Consider the following 19,757-nt stretch of genomic DNA (forward strand, 5'->3'; position numbering starts at 1 on the left):
AATATAGTAATACTATGCAACAGGAAATACAGCTCTTTTTAACCATACAGTGACACACAACACGTTGCTTTAATCCCATACGATGGTAAAATACAGAATCACATATCTCTATACAGCAACCTTAACAGTCGTATCAGGTCTAAACAACGCTAAAAACGCTTAAAGTCAATAGCGCTGTTAGCATGCAGAGGACGCTATGATATCGGTCTAATTTATAATTATGGTATGTGAAAAAAAAGTTTATAGTTTTAGTATTCGACAAAGGTTAGCTCTTTTAAATCATATAGTGGCCAAAAACAGAGTCATGCAGCTCTATACAGCAACCATAGTAATCGTAAAAGGTCCAAAGCACCGCTAGAACACTAATAGTCGATGGAGTTGTTAGCGTGCCACAAAAGCATAACAGTCTATCCGGTACTACAAAGCTCCTAAAAACTACTCTACCAGACCGACTAATAAGGCTACATAAAGGCTGAACAGTAAACACGCTATCATTTTAGGCTGCATGTTAAAAAGAATCCTCTTAGCATATAAGCATAGCTGTTAAGCATAAAGCAGAGCAGTTGAGTGTCCTAGCTGTAACTTTGTTCACACCTGAACTCCATGTGCAGTAAATGCTCTGAAGCTATGCCAAAACAGCCGGGGATAGGACACGCTACTCAGGTTCCCCAACACAGTTGTTTTCAACCTGTCCTGCACGCAATTAGTATTTTACTAGGATATTATCAGAGTGGTATAACACATCTAAACAAGACAAAAAGAACGCTTACCTAAAAAAACCCTATTTACTCCACCGCCAGGACCGTACAGAACCCTAAGGCTAATTAGGAGAATAAAGATGGCGTCCAGAGGGAGAAGGTATATTTATAAGGCAAATGATGTCATAGAGGGAGGAGGGCAAGAAGAGTATGCATAGCAACAGGTAAAGACGAGATTTATCTAGAGCAATACACTAGGCAGGAAAGGGAGGAGGTGGGTCCTGTGCTAAAATAGTAGACAGTTCATTCCTGATGTGCTAAAAATATAAGCTTATAGGGAAATACAGAGAGGGGAAGGAGCAGAGTATTCTAACCAGATCGAAGGTAGAGAGAGTAGGTGGAAAGAAAGAAGATAGTTTTCTATATTAATAAGGTCAGAGCCACCGAGGAGTTCACCCTCACACGTCAAACAACTTCCTAAAACACTTTTTTTTGGAAGGGGCAAGTCCCCTGCAGCCCCACACCCCGCTAATTATATACTCTAAGAATGCACAAATAGAGGGTAAGGACTTGTTCCCCATCTCTGGAAATTGTGCCCTCTAACAAATCTGTCAACCAGCTGCGTGATCAACTAAACAGCTGTTGACCAAACACACACTGTAAATTCTACAGACAACAGAATATGTATATATATGTATATATATATATATATATATATATATATATATATACACACATTTATACGTGTGTCTTTCTCTCTCCTAATTAACACCTTGCATTTATGATTCTTACTCTGCACATGTTCAAAAAGGTAGAACTGTCCTAGTTAACATGCATACTGTATAATTTGCAGTTTGCTTATTGCTCACATCATTTTAAAGCACAAGAATGCAACATGTTAACTGTAATAAATGGACAGTCTAACATAGCACTACACAAATATTAGGACGACCCCAGATAAAAAGGAATAATCTTTGATACTGAAAGCCTTTGCGTGACTATTTCTTTTACAGTCTTCCTCATGAAACAATTTGAAAACCCACCTGGACATTCACATCCTCCACCTTTGGCTCTGTTTGCTACAGCTGCAGCATAGGATCTAGCATCCAAAATCAGGAGCTTCCGTGGCTGGATAGCCAAGCTGTCAACTCCAGAAGCATTGGTCACAGATGAATCTATAAAGTCAAACCACTGACATTTAAGTAAAGTGGATAACCTTTCAAAATCCTACAATGTATTCATATTTAACACTGCTTGAACAATAAGTTAGTATCTAAAGGAGTACAAGCCAGGATATTTTTGCAGCTTTCTCAGATTCAAGTAATGATTGATATATGCGTGTATTTTTATTTATTTATTTATTTTTAACAAAACTCAAAAGGTGAGCTGTGCTTTGTTGTTAGCCTTGGCTGATGTCTGAAACTCTGCTTAGTTCCATAATGGAAACACAGGACAACAATTCCTTCAGTAAGCCAAATCAGATTATCCTGTACAATCAAAGGTAATGACAGACCTCCAACTGCTATCACAACAAAAAAATAATATGAATGATAAACATGAACTACTTAACGAAACACAAAGATCATCATCTGGCATGGAATTCATTTTTTTTAATCTGTTTATGCTCATCTATCAACCAATAACCCCCCCCCATGGGCTTGGCTCATTCATTTCCCTGAATTGGGATGAAGCCAATACATATTAAGGGGACCAAGTGTCCAAATGGGTCAGCATGCATGTAGAAAATGTAGACATGAAGGTTACTTGTACCCTTGCCAGCACCCTGACAACTGAAGGCATCTCTAGAGGCCCTAAAAGAGGTTTACAAGTTCTCAAAGGCTGTGTAACTCATATGCAAGTATTAGAGTTACTTAAAATGTATCTTTTCTCTAAATCTGTGCAGCTATCAAAGTTGTATATTTTGAGAATGGGGTCTGAGAGCACAGTCTCCACAGTGAGACGTGCCAAAAGGGAAATTAAGCCACCATTTTATACTGTATATATTTGGTGTTGAATTTAACTGCTCATGTTGCTATGTGACTTGCTCTGTATGCAGCACCTTGCAGTGTGATTTGATTTCATATCAATTAAACAATATGAATCCCATTTTGCAAACTGCTGTTTTTTTATCAATTTCTGATGGACATTTTGATCTGAATTTGTCCCCATTTACTAATGTCAGCATATTCATACTGCTTCCAACATTTCTTGTAATATTTGCATGACAAAAGACTCCTAAAGTGCCAGCCTCAAACAGCACATTGCATAAACTAAACAAAATGTCTAGGAGCAAGAACAAAAGATAACCTCAAACAAGTTACATATGCAATCTCTGCTCTAACATTTAATAGTGAAATCAACTACAGCATCACTTTTACTGAGAAATAAGAATTAAAGTTTTTTTTTTTTTTTGGACGGTGCAGTGGTAGCATGGTCACCTCACAGCAAGAGGTTCTCCGGTTCGATTGCCAGCTGGAGTGCCTTCTGTGAGGAGTCTGCATGTCCTCCCTGCATTCACGTGAGTTTTCTCCGGGTACTCCGGTTTTCTCCCACGTTTCATGCCTCTGGAGAATTTCTACCCAGGCCTCTGCTGAAAATTAGTTCCATTCCAAGTCGGACTTTCCCGGTAAACAAATATTAAATAAAATTTTGATTTAAAAAAAAAAAAAAAAAACATAGTAATGATATGATTCAGATGTATACCAAGTATGTTAGCCAAAAAAAACACATGTGCACTCAATGATAAAATACAGTCAATGGTTATGTATACCTAGCGGTGGTAGCAAGAAATACAGGGACAATCACTCAAAAAACATTTGACATTTTCCAGCATATATGACCTTCATGTACATAACACACATATCTAGTGATAGGTGATATAAAGACTTGCAGCTAGCTTTAACTTCATTTAATGGATTTCTCACTACATAAATTCTTTCGGCTTTTCCCAGTTAGGGGTCGCAACAGTGAAACTCCGGTCTGCTAATGATTGGCAGTGGATTTTTATGGTGCAGAGTTGCCAGCCCGACACCTAACCTTCAAAAAGACAGCCATTCACACACGCACCTACATAAAATTCTAAATTGGGGGAAGCACACACAAATCCAGTAACAGAAATCTTCCCTTTTCAGAAGAAATATGATTTTTTTTCACTGCATGTATGTTTTAGATAGATAAATTTCTTATCTTGAGGAGAACTCACACACTTACTCTTATCAGAAACCGGATAAAATGAGGTTCGGCAGCCTGACACATTCCACTGGCCAGTTTGACCAGACAGAGATATCTATCAAAACAGGGTTGTATCTCTGAAATTGTATGACATTTTCAAGCTAAATTCATGGACAACAAATTATTCCATTATAAACTGTAACTTGGGCAATGCGTTAAGATGCAAACATAATAGAATACTTGCATGACGAACATCTACATGACAATTTACACATCTAGGTAAAGTTTTCTTTTTGCCTTTATGAACATTTCAAATGTTGCAAAACATCACCTTCATAAATAGCTATACAAAAGTTTTACTTCTTATGTTATAAAAGTACTGTACACATGGGATTTGCTATATTTTCTCTGTATGAAAAAAGAAAATTTGTACATTTGATGTGAACAGAGTCTAAAAGAAATGTGCACTAAGGATGCTATAAAACTATAGGTTCATAGGTGGTTACTAGGCTATCTGCCCAAAAGCCCTTTTAAGTCTAGCCAAGCTTACCCAAAATTTACCAGAATACTGTTGATATTTGTCAATACCCCCAAATAATTTTACAGTTGGCATATATACACTTGTAAACATTAAGCATTCACAGACTGCCCTTATCCAGTAGGGACACAGGTACCAAATCAGGAGTAAATTTTGAGATTTCCCATCCAATGGTCCAAGTTGCTTTTGAATATGGTTAGGGATGAGTTTTGCTTCACAAGGATAGGAGCCTATTACAGAGAAGGGGTAATCTTTGAGACACATATCTGTCCCTTCAACACGTCCTGTTTATTTGCAGACAAGGTTTAGGTCCTTAGAATGAGTATTTCTGATGCTATTTGTTTTGCTGAAGTGCAACAAATCCATCAATGTGGGATCATAGGACTCCTTGTAGGCTAGGCATAGATCACCACACAGTAGTATGCGGGAGACAAAGTACATGGAGAGAGACTTGAGATGGTCCAGACAGGACATGTTTACTCCCTGTATACTTTTTGTGAGGAAATTCCATGGTCTGTCAAGCTGTTTCAAGTGCATGGTCATGTACATGCCAAACAGTACGCTGTACTCAATAACTGGTCTGTTGAGAGCTGAATACAGTGGAACAATGTCCTCCTTGGACCTGGATGCTATGCCCTTACTTATAAGCTGTGCAACATGCAATGATTACCTCAAAACAGTAGACATGGGGTGGTTAAGGTCAGTTTACTGTCAACATGCATGCCCATATCCCTGACCACTGGGTTTACTTTTGGTAATTTCCAGGAGTGGCTGTCTTTCCAAACACAGCTATTATGCTATTTTTTTGCAGCGAGTTATCTACATCAGGCCCTTATGAAGGATATCACTGTCTTTAGGGGATTCAGTGACCACCCATAGTTTGCAGTCATTAAACTTGGTCATTCAGAGGCCCTTGATGATTGTCTTGACTTCAGAGAAGTAGAAGCCAAAAAGGACAGTCCCCAGTACTGATCTCTGTGGGACTCTGTTAGTGACTGACCTCTTTGTGGAGGTTGATTCCCCTATCCTAACTTCTTGTGTCCTATCAGTGACCAGCTGGCTATCCATTGTGTGACATGCTGGTTAATGCCTCTACAAAGCCCTGTAATGTGTCAAAAACACCTTGACCAGGTCATGGCATACAGTGTGCACTGTTTTACCCTCATGCATAGCTTTAGCGACTTTCTCAAAATAGTCCACCAGGTTAGGTAGGCATAACCTGCCTCTGAGAAAAGCAAACTGGGTAGGGACAAGTGTCTGTAGTTTTCTATGTCCTTGTTTATCAGACTTACTATACGTCTTTACATCACTTTGCATAAGAGACTAGTCAGATTTATGGGTCTGTAGTTCCCCAGGTCTGTGGGAGGCCTCACCTTTGTGCAGAAGGATAACCAAGTGCAGTTCTGCATTCATTTGGAAGCTATGGTTAAATAAGAGATTCTAGCAGACCTGACAGGTCATGTTTCATGCTATTCAGGGGGCATCCTGAGATAGTAATAGGGCCCATCAAAGCAGTGTTCTTGACCTTAGAAAGGGCAGTGAGGACCTAGTGATAGCTTGTGGAGAAATGGTGGGGAGGTATTTCCTAGGTATTCATTTTACTATAATAATAAAAACAATAAAAGCGAAAACACAGTTTTTTGCCTACATTACACTTCAAAAATATCAACCCATAATTTAGGCTCCTTTCGTACATGTTGTACAAGTAGAATATGCTGTGCCATTATCCACTCCACCCTTCAATCATACGGCAAAAAAATCTGCACTAACTATAAAGTTTGCCACCTGGAAATGAAGGACCTGCCCACTGAAGAGGCACCTCTATCCTACTAACCCTTGGCAAACCACTAGAAAAAGCAGATTATGTCTATGTCAATACATACAGGAATACCACCTGATCTTCAAACAGCATGGCTTCTGGATGGGGCAAAATATAATGACAGCATTTTGGTCCCCAAGAGATGACATCCTACTAAATAATGAGTCACTTGCCAGGAGCTCTTAGACCTTACAAAGGCTTTTTATCTCAGTGACGACTCCCTCTTATTTTCAACAAACTTGCAAAAGTTGGAGTTAGCTCAGACAATGCTCACTAGTTTACAAACCTCCTCACTAACAAACGCATCAAAGTCAAAATAGGATCCTACTACTTAAATTCTACTCTCCCACACAGAGGAGTGCCGTAATGTTCCATTGTTGCTCCCATCCTTTTTTTCACTTTCATAAGCAATCTTCCTTACCACCTCCACCTCTCACTCATGTTGTAGGCAGATGGGTCATATACAGGTCAACTGATACAATCGATTTCAACTTCAAAGACACTTGCACAGACTTCAGCAGTGGCTAGTAAAACAAATTACTTTTCTACCCCACCAAAACTAAAGCTATGCTTTTTGAAGATCCTAAAAAACTTCCCAAATATCCCTCATCTATGCAAGCATGCCACAGAAAAGTACAGTTGTGTACACTTACCATAAATGTAGATGCTCGAGTGTAATCACTGTCACAGTCATCACACTTGTGTTATCCTGCCAGGGGTAGCCCTCAGTCGGCCCGAATACCAGAGGCTTAGCATTTCTGTGTCGGTTGCTGTCGCTCCAGGACTGACGTCAGGTCGTCAGTGGTATAAAATCAGGCAGCCAATGCCATTACATCAGTTTTTCTTGCCCTAAATGTCAGGAGCCCCCAAATAGGGAGCTAGATTATGGTGGAAGACCACCATCAGTAGAAAGTAAATACCAAAAATCCCTGTAAGGAGTGAGGAAAAGAGAGAGGAAGGGACAAGGGGGATGGAGGGTGGGAAACCAGGACTGCAACAGTGAATACACTCTAACATCTACATTATGCTAAGTGTACACAATTGTACTATGTTCTTCGTGTTTCACTGTTGCACTCATCACACTTGGGTTGACTCCCAAAGCTGAAGAAAAGGGTGGAGGCAGTCAAGAAGACTGGGGGCTGGCTAGGATGCCCTGCAAGACTGCAGTTGAAAAGCCTGCCCTGGACTTGGAGAAGACAGGCAGGTGGTAATGCTTGGTGAAGGTATGAACAGAACTCCATGCTGCAGCCTCCAGGATGTCCCTGGTAGGGATCCCTCAAAAAAGATGCAGAGGTGGAGGTTGCCCTGGTGGAATGTGTCCTTACCCCCTTAAGGAGTGGTTTTCCGTGGTATTTGTAGCAGAAATGGATAGTGTGCTATCCATTTGGAGTTCATTTGGATATGGCCTTTCCCTCTGCCCCTGCTGCACAGCTGACTAGCAATTGGTCAGAATTCCTAAAAGATTTAGTCCAATCCAGGTAGAATCTGAGCTGTCTGTGCACATCTAGAGAATGCAGAAACCTTTCCCCCTTGTTTTTTGGGTTAGGGAAAAAGGTGGGCAAATGAATTGACTGGTTGAGAGCCACACTGGAAACCACTTGAGGCATGAAAGTTGGGTTAGCCCTGAGGGAGACCCTGTCAGCATGAAAAATGATGAAGGGCTCTACAGCCATGTGCTTTTACCTCTGAAACTCTTCTAACTGAAGAGATGACCAGAAGCAAGGCTGTTTTTCAAGAGAGGAATTTTAACTCTGCTGAAGATGCAGGCTCAAAGGGGAGTAGTGTGAGCTTTTCCAACACAAAGTTAAGGTTCCAAGCTGGGGTAGGAGCTTTAGGTGGCCTTAAATGGTTAGCCCCTCTTAGGAACTGTTTCATGAGAGGGTGAGAAAAGAGAGGTGGCTCTGTGTTGTAATGAGCAGATGGCTGAGGCATGAATTTTAATAGAAGAGAAGGATAGCCCCCCCTGTGTAGTAGGGTCTGCTAGGTAATCCAGGATGAGAGGTAGGGAGGGCTGTGCTGCTTCAGCTCCTTTAGCCTGGATCCAGGTGCAATACATTTTCCACTTGTCAGCATAGGATTTTCCAGTGCTGGGGCATCTGGTCTCACGTATAACATCCAGTACTTGCTTGCTTAGGCTGGCAACTGGAGGAGAGGTCAGGGAATAAACCAGGCTGCCAGGTTCAGGGTCTGGAATTGTGGATGCATGAATTCTCCATTCTGCTGGTCAGGAGGGCTGGGATTTGAGGTAGGTGCTATGGTGGCAGGGGTGACAGACTGCGTAGCAGTGGGTACCAGTGCTGGCGTGGCCAGTCTGGGGCAATCAAGATTGCTCTTGGTTTTTCCTCCCTTATTTTGAATAGTACCCTTGAAAGTAGAGGTGGAGGGGAAAATGCATAGATCCGAGAGGTTTACCCATTGGAAGGATAGGGCATCCACTTTCCAGGCCTTGCTGTGATGTTCCCTGGTGCAGAATTTGCTGAGCTGGTGATTGTTGTGGGAGGCAAAGAGGTCTACCTTCGGGGTGCCCCATTTCTGGGTTACAAGGTTGAAGGTGCTGTGGTCTAGCTGCCACTTATGTGGGTCTAGGGGGTGTCTGCTTAAGTTGTCTGCCAGAGAGTTTTGGGAGCCTGGCAGGAATTGTGCTTGCAGGTGAATTTGCATGGCTGAAGCAGTGTGCCAAAGGGTCATGGCGAGCCTGCAGACGGGATAAGAGTGAGTTCCTCCTTGCTTGTTGATGCAACACATTACTGTGGTGTTTTCTGTTTTGATCACTAGAGGCCCTAGGGAGAGTAGGGGTCTGAAATCTATCAAAGTGTGCTGAACAGCTAGCATCTCTTTTTGGTTGATGTGCACCTGTATTTGATTTGGGCTCCAATCACCCTGAATACACCTGCTGTTCAGGTGTGCACCCCAGGCATAATCTGACGCATCTGTGATTAGGGTCTGGGTGGCGTGGGGTTGTGAGAAGGGAAGACCCTCGTTGTGGTTGCATGCTGCTGCCCAGCAAAGAAAATCTTTTCTTAGACAGGGTATCATAGGTATGATCGTTTCCAGGTCCTAAGAGTGTTGACACCAAAGACTTTTTAGGTACCACTGAAGTTTCCTCATATGCAGTCTGGCATATGGAATGAGTAGAATACAGGATGCCATGAACCCTTGAGCTTGCAGGATTTTCCCTGCGGATAACTGGGTTCTGATGGCTAGTTGAGAGAAGTAGCCCCGTCAGATAGACTTGTTTTTCTGGAGTAAGGAATACCATCTGGGATGCTGTGGACCAGGCTTGCTTTCACGAATACAATTTTTTGAGTGGGTACTAGTTTAGATTTCTTTTTGTTTATAGTATACCCCAGGGGGGTCAGTAGGTCCCTTACAAAAGTCAGGTGCTGTAACAGCTTTTCCTGTCTGCCTGAATCAGGCAGTCATTTAAGTAGGGATAAATTTGAATATCCCTTTGTCTGCAAAAAACAATGTCTGGAGCCAGGCATTTTGTTAAAACTCTGGGAGCAGTGGATAAGCCAAAGGGAAGAGCAGAGAAGTGAAAGTGCATATTTCCTAAAGGAATCCCTGACTGGGATGTGTAGATAGGCCTCTTTTAGGTCTAGGGTGGCTAACCAAGCATCCTTGGATAGCATAGGAAGAAGCTGCTGGAGGGTGAACATTTTGAATTTTGCTATCACCAGAAAGGTGTTTAGAATTGATAGATCGAGGATTGAGCGCCAGGTGCCCTCTTTTCTGGGTAACAGGAAAAGCCTGGAATAGAAACGTTGGCCTATCTGGTCTGCAGAAACAGGCTGTATTGCCCTCATGGAGAGCAGGGAATTGACTTGATTTTGGGCCTCTGTCCACTGGTTGGGAGGAAGATCTGGGAACCCTTTTGGGCTTGGTAGAGTGTGGAAATAAAATTTGTATTCTTGGGACACTATGTTGAGGACCCATCGGTAGATGGTGATAGAGGCCCAGTTTTTCGCATGGGAGGAGAGTTTTCCTCCTAGGGGCACAAGCAGGTGTGCAGAGATAAGGGGTGGAGGTGTAAAGTCATTGTGAGTTCTTTCCACAAGGGGGGTGGCTTAGCGCTACCTATTTTTGAAGTGGAGGAACTCCATTGCTTAGATCTCTGCATTCCCTGGGACTGCTGTCTGGGAGGGGGGGGGTTTGCTTCCTCTAGGTCTTGTCTGTGCTGGTCTTGAGGGGGCCGGAAAGGACCAGTGCTTGGAGGGGCAATGCCTACTGAACCTTGGAGGTTGGACCTGCAAGAAGTCTGTCTTCATAGATTTAGCTTTTTCTTCCATCTTTTTTAAGACCTCTTATGCCTTGGTGCCAAACAAATTCTCTTTGTTCAATGGTGCGTCCAACAATTTTGATTTGACATGGTCTGGCAAGGTCTGCTCCTTAAGCCAAACATGCCTTCTAAGTACAGAACCTGTGACTGCTGCCTTGCAGGATGCTTCTAGGGTGTCAAAGCCACATTGCAAAGTGTGTTAGTAACTTGGCTTGCAGAATGCATAAGCTCCTGTAATTCTTTATTTTCTGCACAATCCAGAAAGGTAGATATTTTTTGTTTAAGGAGTTCCATAGTATGTTGCTGGTATTTCAGCATGTGGAACTGACAATTTAGTGCTCTAATGGCAAGAGTTGCAGAGGTGTATACTTTTTTATCCCATCTGTCTAAAGCTCGAGAATCACTGTCAGAGGGGGTGGGATTCTTAGCTGTGGTTGCTTTTATTCCTTTAAGTCTTTGGGAGATGACCTCTGGGTCAGCAGTAGGATTCTTGAAAAGAAATTTGAGAGAGTCAGGGACTCTAATACCTGGCAGGCTTCCTGGGAGCAGGTGGAAGAGTGTCAGGAGTTAAACTGGATTCCATAAAGACATCATCCACAACATCCAGGACAGGATGAATGGCTAAAGGTCTGTGCTGTGGTAAATCTAAGAATTCCCTGAGTCTCTTTTTGGACTGATGAAAGTCCTGACACTCCCATTGGAAATGCTCCCTTAAAGTATGTATGGCTTCACCAAATGAAAAATCCTCTGGGGGATAGGCAGAAGGAATGGATTCCTCTGCATCTGAATCCTCATCAGCAGACAAGGGTTGCATGTCTTCATATTCAGAAACCTCAGAGTCATCGGACTCCTGGTCAGATAAAACTGCTGGGGACAAGTCTCTCTTTCTTTTGGAAAGCATGATAAGATCTTCCACCATTTTAAGCAACTGAGACTGAGGCATGGAAGCAGGTGCTTGAGCTTGGGTTGTCGGCTTTTTTTAGGCGTAGTTCATATCCTGGGCCTTAGAAACTCCGTAGATTTAGAAAGAACTGAAGACGCGAAAGAAGTCGTCAGTTTGTGTTGAGTATCAGTAGTGTGAAGAACTTCCTCAGAAGCCGGTATCTGCTCAATGGTTCTGGACCCATCCAAGGTAGAGACATTAACAGGATCCTTAGTCAAAGAAGAGTCTCGCGGCATACCTGACTCCGAACAGGTCTCAGTAGCGGCCTACGAATCCACAGAAGCGGGCATCAGGGGCTGCGAAAGCGCCTCACTGAGGACCGGCGAACTGGCGAGTAGCTTAATGGAAGTGTCGTCGGCAGTTTTGGCCCTGTGCAGTCAGTCTCAGTCTTTATCCTTACATTTTTTAGGAAGATTAGTAGTCGGATTGTTTACCAAAGCCATTTCGGAACACGGAAATCAAGAGCAAAAATATTTAGCAAAAACATTTAGCAACAATAAGGGCCCAACGACGTATAGTTCTGGCGTTGAATAAAGCACAAAATGTACAGTTGTGTACACTTACCATAAATGTAGATGTTAGAGTATATTCACTGTTGCAGTCATTACATTTGGGTAATCTGCTTGCAGGTTACCCTCAGTCGGCCTGATTAACAAAGTCTTGGGTTCTGCATCGGTTGCTGTCCCGTCTTCCATGACGTCAGGGGTATAAAATATGCAGCCAACGCCATTACATCAGTTTTTCTTGCCCCAGATGTCAAGTGCCCCCCTAATGGGAAGCAATTAAACAAAAACACAAAGGTAAACCTCCAACAAAAAAGCAAATACACCAAAAAGGCTTTTAAGCATAGTAAAGGAAAGTAGAGGTATAGTCAAAACAAGTTAGAGGAGGGAGGGTAACCAGGACTGCAACAGTAAATACACTCGACCATCTACATTTATGTTAAGTGCACACAACTGTACTATGTTGTTCGTGTTTCACTGTTGCAGTCATTACATTTGGGTAGATTCCCAAAGCTATGGTTGGGAGGAGGAGCTTAGAGAGTATTAGGGCCAGCTATAAGGCCCTGCAAGACTGCAGTGGCAAAGCCAGCTCTGGATTTAGAGAAAATTGGCAAATTATAATGCTTGGTGAAAGTATGTAAAGAACTCCATGTAGCAGCTTCTAGGATGTCCCTAGTAGGAACGCCTCTGAGAAAGGCTGTAGAAGTAGATGCAGCCCTGGTGGGGTGAGGTCTGATCCTCTGGGGGATAGGTTTTCCATGGTGCTTATAGCAGAAATGAATGCAATGGCTTATCCATTTAGAAATGGTTTGTTTTGAAATAGCCTTCCCCTCTGCCCCTGCAGCAAATGCTATCAGCAGTTGTTCAGATTTTCTTTGAGGTTTAGTCCTGTCCAAGTAGAATCTAAGTTGTCTGTGCACATCCAAGGAATGCAGTCGCTGTTCCCCTTTGTTCTGTGGATTGGGAAAGAAGGTTGGCAAATGAATGGACTGTAAGAGCTACACTGGATACCACCTTGGGCATGAAGGATGGACTGGTTCTGAGTGACACCCTGCCCGCATGAAAGATGATGAAAGGCTCAACTGCCAAAAGGGCCTGTAATTCAGATACCCATCTAGCTGAAGTGATTGCTAAAAGGAAAGCTGTTTTCCAAGAAAGAAATTTTAAGTCTGCAGTAGCAGCTAGCTCGAAAGGAGGTAGAGTAAGTTTCTCCAATACAAAGTTAAGGTCCCAGACTGGGGTGGAGCTCTCTTGGGTGGTCTCAAATTTTTGGCCCCTCTGAGGAACTGCTTGAGCAGTGGATGAGAGAAGAGGGGAGGTTCTGTGTTATAATGAGCTGAAATGGCTGAGGCGTGGATTTTAATGGAGAAAAAAGACAGGCCCTTGTAAAGCATCTCAGTTAAGTATTGTAAAATCTGAGGTAAACTGGGCACTGCTGTGCTCATCCCTTGAGATTGGTTCCAGGCACAGAATCTTTTCCATTTTTCGGCATACGATTTTCTAGTACTAGGCCTCCTTGCCTCTAGGATGACATCCATCACAGGTTTGCTGAGGGATAGTAAGGGAGAGTTTAAGTAATTAGCCAGGCTGCAAGGTTCAGTGTTGGAAGCTGAGGGTGCAGAATCTGGTTCTGCTGCTGAGACAACAGGGAAGGAGTCTGAGGCAGGTGCCATGGAAATAACCATGACACACTGCACAGGAGGGGTACCCGTGTTGGCATGGCCAGTTTGGATCAATCAAAATCATCCTTAGTTTGTCCTGTTTGACTTTTAGTAGTACTTTGGAGAGCAGAGGCAGTGGGGGAAGGGACAGACTGACAGGTTTTTCCAGCTGAAGGACAGAGCATCCACTTTCTAGGCTTGTTTATGGGGAGTCCTTCTGCAAAAGTTGTCCAATTAGTAGTTCTGGGGAAGAGGCAAACAGGTCTATATTTGGGCTCCCCCATTCGCTTGTCAACATGTTGAAAATCCTTGGTTCCAGTTTCCACTTGTGTGGGTCCATGAGGTTTCGGCTTAGTCCGTCTGCCAGTGTATTTAATTTTTCTGGCAGGAACTGAGCTTGTAGGTGCACTTGGTAGCTCAAGGCTGTGTTCCACAATGCCATGGCTAGTCTGCAGAGGGGATAAGAATATGTACTCCCCTTGCTTGTTTATGTACCACATAACATTGGTGTTGTCCGTCTTTACCATTAATTGTCCTGGAAGAATGTAGTCCTTGAAGGCTGTCAGAGCATTCTGTGCAGCTAACATTTCTTTTTGACTGATATGCAGGTGCATTTGATTTGGGTTCCATTTGCCCTGAATGCACTTCCCTGCCAGGTGAGCCCCCCATGCATTGTCATGCATCTGTTCGGGTTTGGGCAGCAGGGGGTGGTGTGAAAGGTAGTCCCTTGTTTTGGTGGCAGGCCTCTGCCACCAAAGGAATTCTAGGTGTAGGCAAGGTATGATAGGAATCATTGTTTCTAGGCTGTGAGAATGTTGACTCCATAGGCTTTTTAGATATCACTGTAGTTTCCTCATATGCAGTCTTGCATATGGAATTAGAAGAATGCAGGAAGCCATGAACCCCAAGGGTTGCAGTATTTGTCTTGCAGATAGCAGGGTTTTTGTGGCCACTTGTTTGAAGTATGTTGTCAAATGAATTTGCTTTTCTGGCGTGAGGCAAGCCATCTGGGAAGTTGTATTCAAGCTTGCTTCCAGGAATGTAATTTGCTGACAGGGTACCCAGTTGTGATTTCTTTTTATTTATGGTGTACCCCAGACAAGTTAGAACCCTTTTTACAATAGCCAGATGATTCAAAGGTATGTCCTGGTTTTCTGCCTGAATTAGACAATCGTCCAGGTATGGGTATATTTGAATACTTCTTTGCCTGCAAAATGCAATAACTGGAGATAGACACTGTGAATACCCTGGGTGCAGTAGAAAAGCCAAAGGGCAGTGCAGAGAACTGATAGTGCGTGTAGCCTGCTTTGAAGCATAGGTATCTTCTGCAAGATTCCCCAATTGGGATGTGTAGGTATGCTTCTTTTAAATCTAGTGTTGCCAACCAGGCGTCTTTGCCTAACATAGAAAGTAATTGGTGAAGAGTCAGCATCTTTTTGGAATCTCCAAAAAAGGTGTTTAGAGTAGACAGGTCCAGGATAGGACGCCATGATTTGTCTTTTCTGGGTACCAAGAAAAGTCTCGGGTAGAAACCTTGTCCCTTTTTCTCTTCTGGTACCAGCTGAACAGCCCCCATGCTTGAGAGAGAAAGTACTTGTTTTTGGGCTTCTGCCCACTGATTTGGGGGTAGGTCCGGCCACCCACTTGGCGTTGGCAACATGTGGAAGTGAAATCTGTATCCCTAGGACACTATACTTAAAACGCATTTGTCTTGGGTAATGAGTTTTCAGTGCTTTGTGTGAAGAGCAATCTTTCCCCCCAAAGGTGCAGTCAGAAGATAAGTGCTTGGAAATTTTAAAAGGAAGTCATTGAGACAGTTTACCATAGGGGTGAGTCTTGTAATTCCAAGACTTGGAAGTGGAGGCCCCCCACTGCTTAGTTCTGAGAGTCCCCTGGACTGAAACCTGGGGTTTTTGCTGTGTCTGGGTTTGGCTTGAGAAGACCTGGAAGGGACTGGAAAGGACCAAGTCTTAGAGGGCCAGTGCCTACTAAATCTAGGAGGCTGAACTTGTAAAAAAATCTTTAACGGTTTGCATAGATTTAGCTTTATCTGCCATCTTTTTAAGAACTTCCTCAGCCTTGTTGCCAATCAGGCGGTCCTGATTTAAAGGAGCATCCAACAATTTAGCTTTAACATGATCAGGCAAAGATTGCTCCTTAAGCCAAGCATGCCTTCTAAGCACAGACCCAGTAACAGCAGCCCTGCAAGAGGCCTCTCAAGAATCAAAACCACATTTCATAGTATGTTTTCCAACTAGCTCAGCAGAATGCATTAAATCCTGTAAGTCTTTATCTTCCAGACAGTCAGGAATCAACATAATTTTCTGTTTAAGCAGTCCAATAACATGTTGCTGATATTTTAACATATGAAATTGGCAGTTTAAAGCTCTAATGGCCAAGGTTGCTTAAGTGTAAACCTTTTTTACCCCATCTATCCAGCACCCTGGAGTCTCTATGAGAAGGGGTAAGATTTTTAGCGGTAGAAGCCTTAATGCCCTTGGGCCCCTGAGAAATAGTCTCTGGATCTGCAATAGGATTTTTGAAAACAAACTTGTGGGACTCAGGGACCCTGTAGTATCTCTCAGGTTTACTGGGAGCAGGAGGCAGGGAATCAGGGGCCAAAGTGGATTCCGAGAAGGCATCATCAACAATGTCTAGTACAGGAGGAATAGCCAAAGGCCTATGCTGAGGTAGGAGAAGGAAATCCCTAAGCCTCTTTTTTGAATCAGAAAATTCCTGGCTTTCCCAGTGAAAATGCTCCCTTAGAGTATGTAAGGTTTCCCCAAAAGAAAAATCCTCAGGAGGGGAAGCAGAAGTAATCGAGTCCTCTGCATCAGAATCCTCATAAGTAGGTAAGGACAAATCCAGGTCATCAGAAGAGTCAGAAAAAACAGAATCCTGATCAGAAGATTCATAATCAACCTCTTAGAGGTGGGGGGGGGGCTGGCTACCCCCGATTAGAGGTTTTCAGCCATTTTTATCATTTGTTTTTAAGGCATAGAGGCCTGAGCATGTGGCCTGGGTGTCGTTTTTTTAGACATGGATCGAGATTTAGGCCTTAGTAATGAAGGAGGTGTCGATTTAATATGCAAGTCCGTAGGCCTGAATACACCCTCAGAAGCCAGTGCCTGCACAGCGGCTCCAGACTCATCCACGGTAGAGACATCCGCGGGTTCCATAGTTGAAGCATCTCGTGGCATACCGGACTCCGAATGGGTCTCAGTAGAGGCCTGCCAATCAGAAGTAGCGGGTATCAGGGGCTGCAAAAGCGCCTCACTGAGTACCGGCGACCTGGCGACTAGCTTAGGAGAAGCGTCGTCAGCAGTTTTGGACCTTGTCTTTATCTTTGCGTTTTTTCAGAATCCCAGTAGTCGGATGGCTTACTGACATTTCTGGATAATTAAACCGAGAACCAAAATATTTAGAGGCAAAAATATACCGACGACGGATAGTGCGCTGATTAACTAAAGCACAAAAGCAACAGCAAGGTACGCTGTGGTCAGGGCGTAGGCAAGGAATACAGTACGAATGAAAATCTTTATGAGGTATTTGCATTCCATAAGTAATACAATTATTAACTTTTACTGACATCGGTAAGGAGCAAGAAAAAGTTTCTCCAATGGGGTACTTAGCTTTTAGTTGAAGACTTCGGTTCTGAAACTTAAAAATGAAAATTTCAGGAGTCGGCCGACTGGCACTTGTGAACTGCTTCTGCTTTGGGCACCACACGGCAAGAAAGACTGATGAAATGGCATCGGCTGCATATTTTATACCCCTGACGACCTGACGTCATGGAAGCAGGGACAACAACCGACGCAGGACCCAAGACTTTGTTAATCAGGCCGACTGAGGGCAACCTGCAAGCAGATTACCCAAATGTAATGACTGCAACAGTAAAACACTAAACACCTGCCAGCGAGGGACGCTGTGGTCTGGGCCTAAACAGGTGACGCAGTAAAAATGGAAATCTCGGTGTGGTATTTGCTTTCCACAGGCAAGACAATTGTTAACTTTTTCTGACATTGGTTAGAGCAAGAAAAAAGGATCCCCAACGGGGTAATTAGCATAAGAAGACTTCAACTTCAATTCGGAAACGAAAACTCAGGTAGTGACCTGAATTCGTGTGAACTGCTTCTGCTGCGGGCTCCTCGGCAAGAAAGACTGATGTAATGGCGTCAGCTGCCTGACTTTATACCACTGACGACCTAAAGTCAGTCCTGGAGCAACACACACACAGAAATACTAAGCCTCAGGTATTCGGACCGACTGAGGGCTACCCCTGGCAGGATAACCCAAGTGTGATGACTGCAACAGTGAAACACGAAGAACATCCACTACTTTAAGCTACCTATGGACCTGGTTAGATCAGTCACTAAATTGTCGTCCCAATGCAGACGAATTCAGGACAAAACCTAACTTCCTCTTCTTTGCCCCCCCTCACAGTTGGAATATTAACTTCCCCACTACTGCTTCCAAGAAAAACATCACTACCCTCAAAGACCACCTCCAACATGATATATTTTATTACAAACTTCCCACTATGTGAACAATACTTTCTCGCTCTCAAAAAAGCCAGACAGCTACCCATAAAATAGAACCAATCTATTATTAGACGGCTGACTATATAAATTTAAAACTTGAAACACTTACCCGTTTGCAGATAAATTTCACAAAAAGCCACCTCATACAATGTAACACACTACTGAAATCCCTCCATTGTTCATTACTCCAAGGACCAAACTTCAATGTACTGTACATACCTACTCCTCAATTGCCCCAATTCTTTGGCAATCCCTCCCTGCTTACCTAAAAAAAAAACACATACTCCAAAAAAACTAACTACTCAGGCCAAGCATTTCTGCTTCTCCACTGGACACATCACTTAATCACCAGTTCCTATAATTTTTCTGCTCTAGTGTTGTAACTACAAAATCCATCTATCCCTAGAGGTAATTGTACATATTGTACATTATAATCTGATGGAATTATTTACTCCTACAGTATTACATTGTACAAATACTGTTTTTATATTTAATTCTTACTATTCTTTTTATTATTTACTGTGAAGTCTCTGTTTTTCACCCTGGCTGTGCCTGAATTTTGTCAGTTTTGATCTGTGAACTATCCCAGTAAACAATTACACACATGCACACACAAGATATGTCCTGGGAATAGGACAGAGATATGGGCAGTGGAGGGAACTGATGACTGCGCAGTGGCTGATCCCGTTCAATTACAATGGCAACCATAACCCCGAGTTCCTGATCTTCAATTTGAAGAAAATGGGGGGGGGGAGCAGTATATTCACAAGACATGCATTCCCCTAGATCTTCTATACAAACACATACTGGTGGGGTAGACACTACTACTGGAAGGAAAACAGTATAGCACACACATGCATCTGTAGGTACGGGGATTACTGCAAATGTAAGTGGTGTAGCCTATCTTAGGAGACATGTAGAACAGTGGTGTGGCAGAAAGAGCTATGACCTCACAACAAGAGGTTGCATGGTTCATTTCTCGGCTGGAGTGCCTTCTGTGTAGAGTCTTCATGTCCCCCTGTGTCCATGTGGGTTTCCTCTGGGTGCTCCGGTTTCCTCTCACATTCAAAAGACATGCAGAAGGTAGATAGAACACACTCAACTGGCCCTAATGGTGTGTCTGTCTGTGTCTGTCTGTCTCTGTCTGTCTGTCTCTGTCTGTCTGTCTCTGTCTGTCTGTCTGTCTCTGTCTGTCTGTCTCTGTCTGTCTGTCTCTGTCTGTCTGTCTCTGTCTGTCTGTCTGTCTGTCTCTGTCTGTCTGTCTGCGTGTGTGTACATGCATGAATGTGTGGTGCAGATGAACTACAGTGGCAGGGCTAGCCATCTGGCGGTGTAAACACTGGCTCTAGATGATTATCACTGTTGAAGTGACACCCTGCTTCCATGTGTAAAAATGGGAAAAAGGGGTTGTGGATGGATGGATGGATTAAAGCACCTTGCAGATAGATCGGAGACATCTGGCATTAGTCCTACACAAGTGTCAATTCCACAAGCAGTACCTCTGAGAACAACACGGTGAGTAATGTACAATTGTGACATGTAAGAATACAGAAAAGCCACTACAAATTAGCAGTTCATGTTAGTTTGATAAAGTAAAACCACAT

General features: G+C 43.2%; 1 protein-coding gene across 7 annotated transcripts in view; it reads right to left on the reverse strand.

Annotated features, from left to right (window-relative positions):
- The window catches only part of MTMR3 (myotubularin related protein 3), a 2,239,538-nt gene that overhangs the window by 992,264 nt on the left and 1,227,517 nt on the right, over nucleotides 1-19,757 (reverse strand). For all 7 annotated transcript variants that reach the window (XM_044068370.1, XM_044068372.1, XM_044068373.1 and 4 more), the window contains one exon: nucleotides 1,742-1,873. In XM_044068370.1, coding sequence (XP_043924305.1) covers nucleotides 1,742-1,873 — 132 coding nt within the window. The remainder of the gene's footprint in view (nucleotides 1-1,741; nucleotides 1,874-19,757) is intronic.

Source organism: Protopterus annectens, chromosome 4.part0 (genome assembly GCF_019279795.1).
Source record: "Protopterus annectens isolate FY-2018-M chromosome 4.part0, PAN1.0, whole genome shotgun sequence".
NCBI classification, from domain to species: Eukaryota; Metazoa; Chordata; order Ceratodontiformes; family Protopteridae; genus Protopterus; species Protopterus annectens.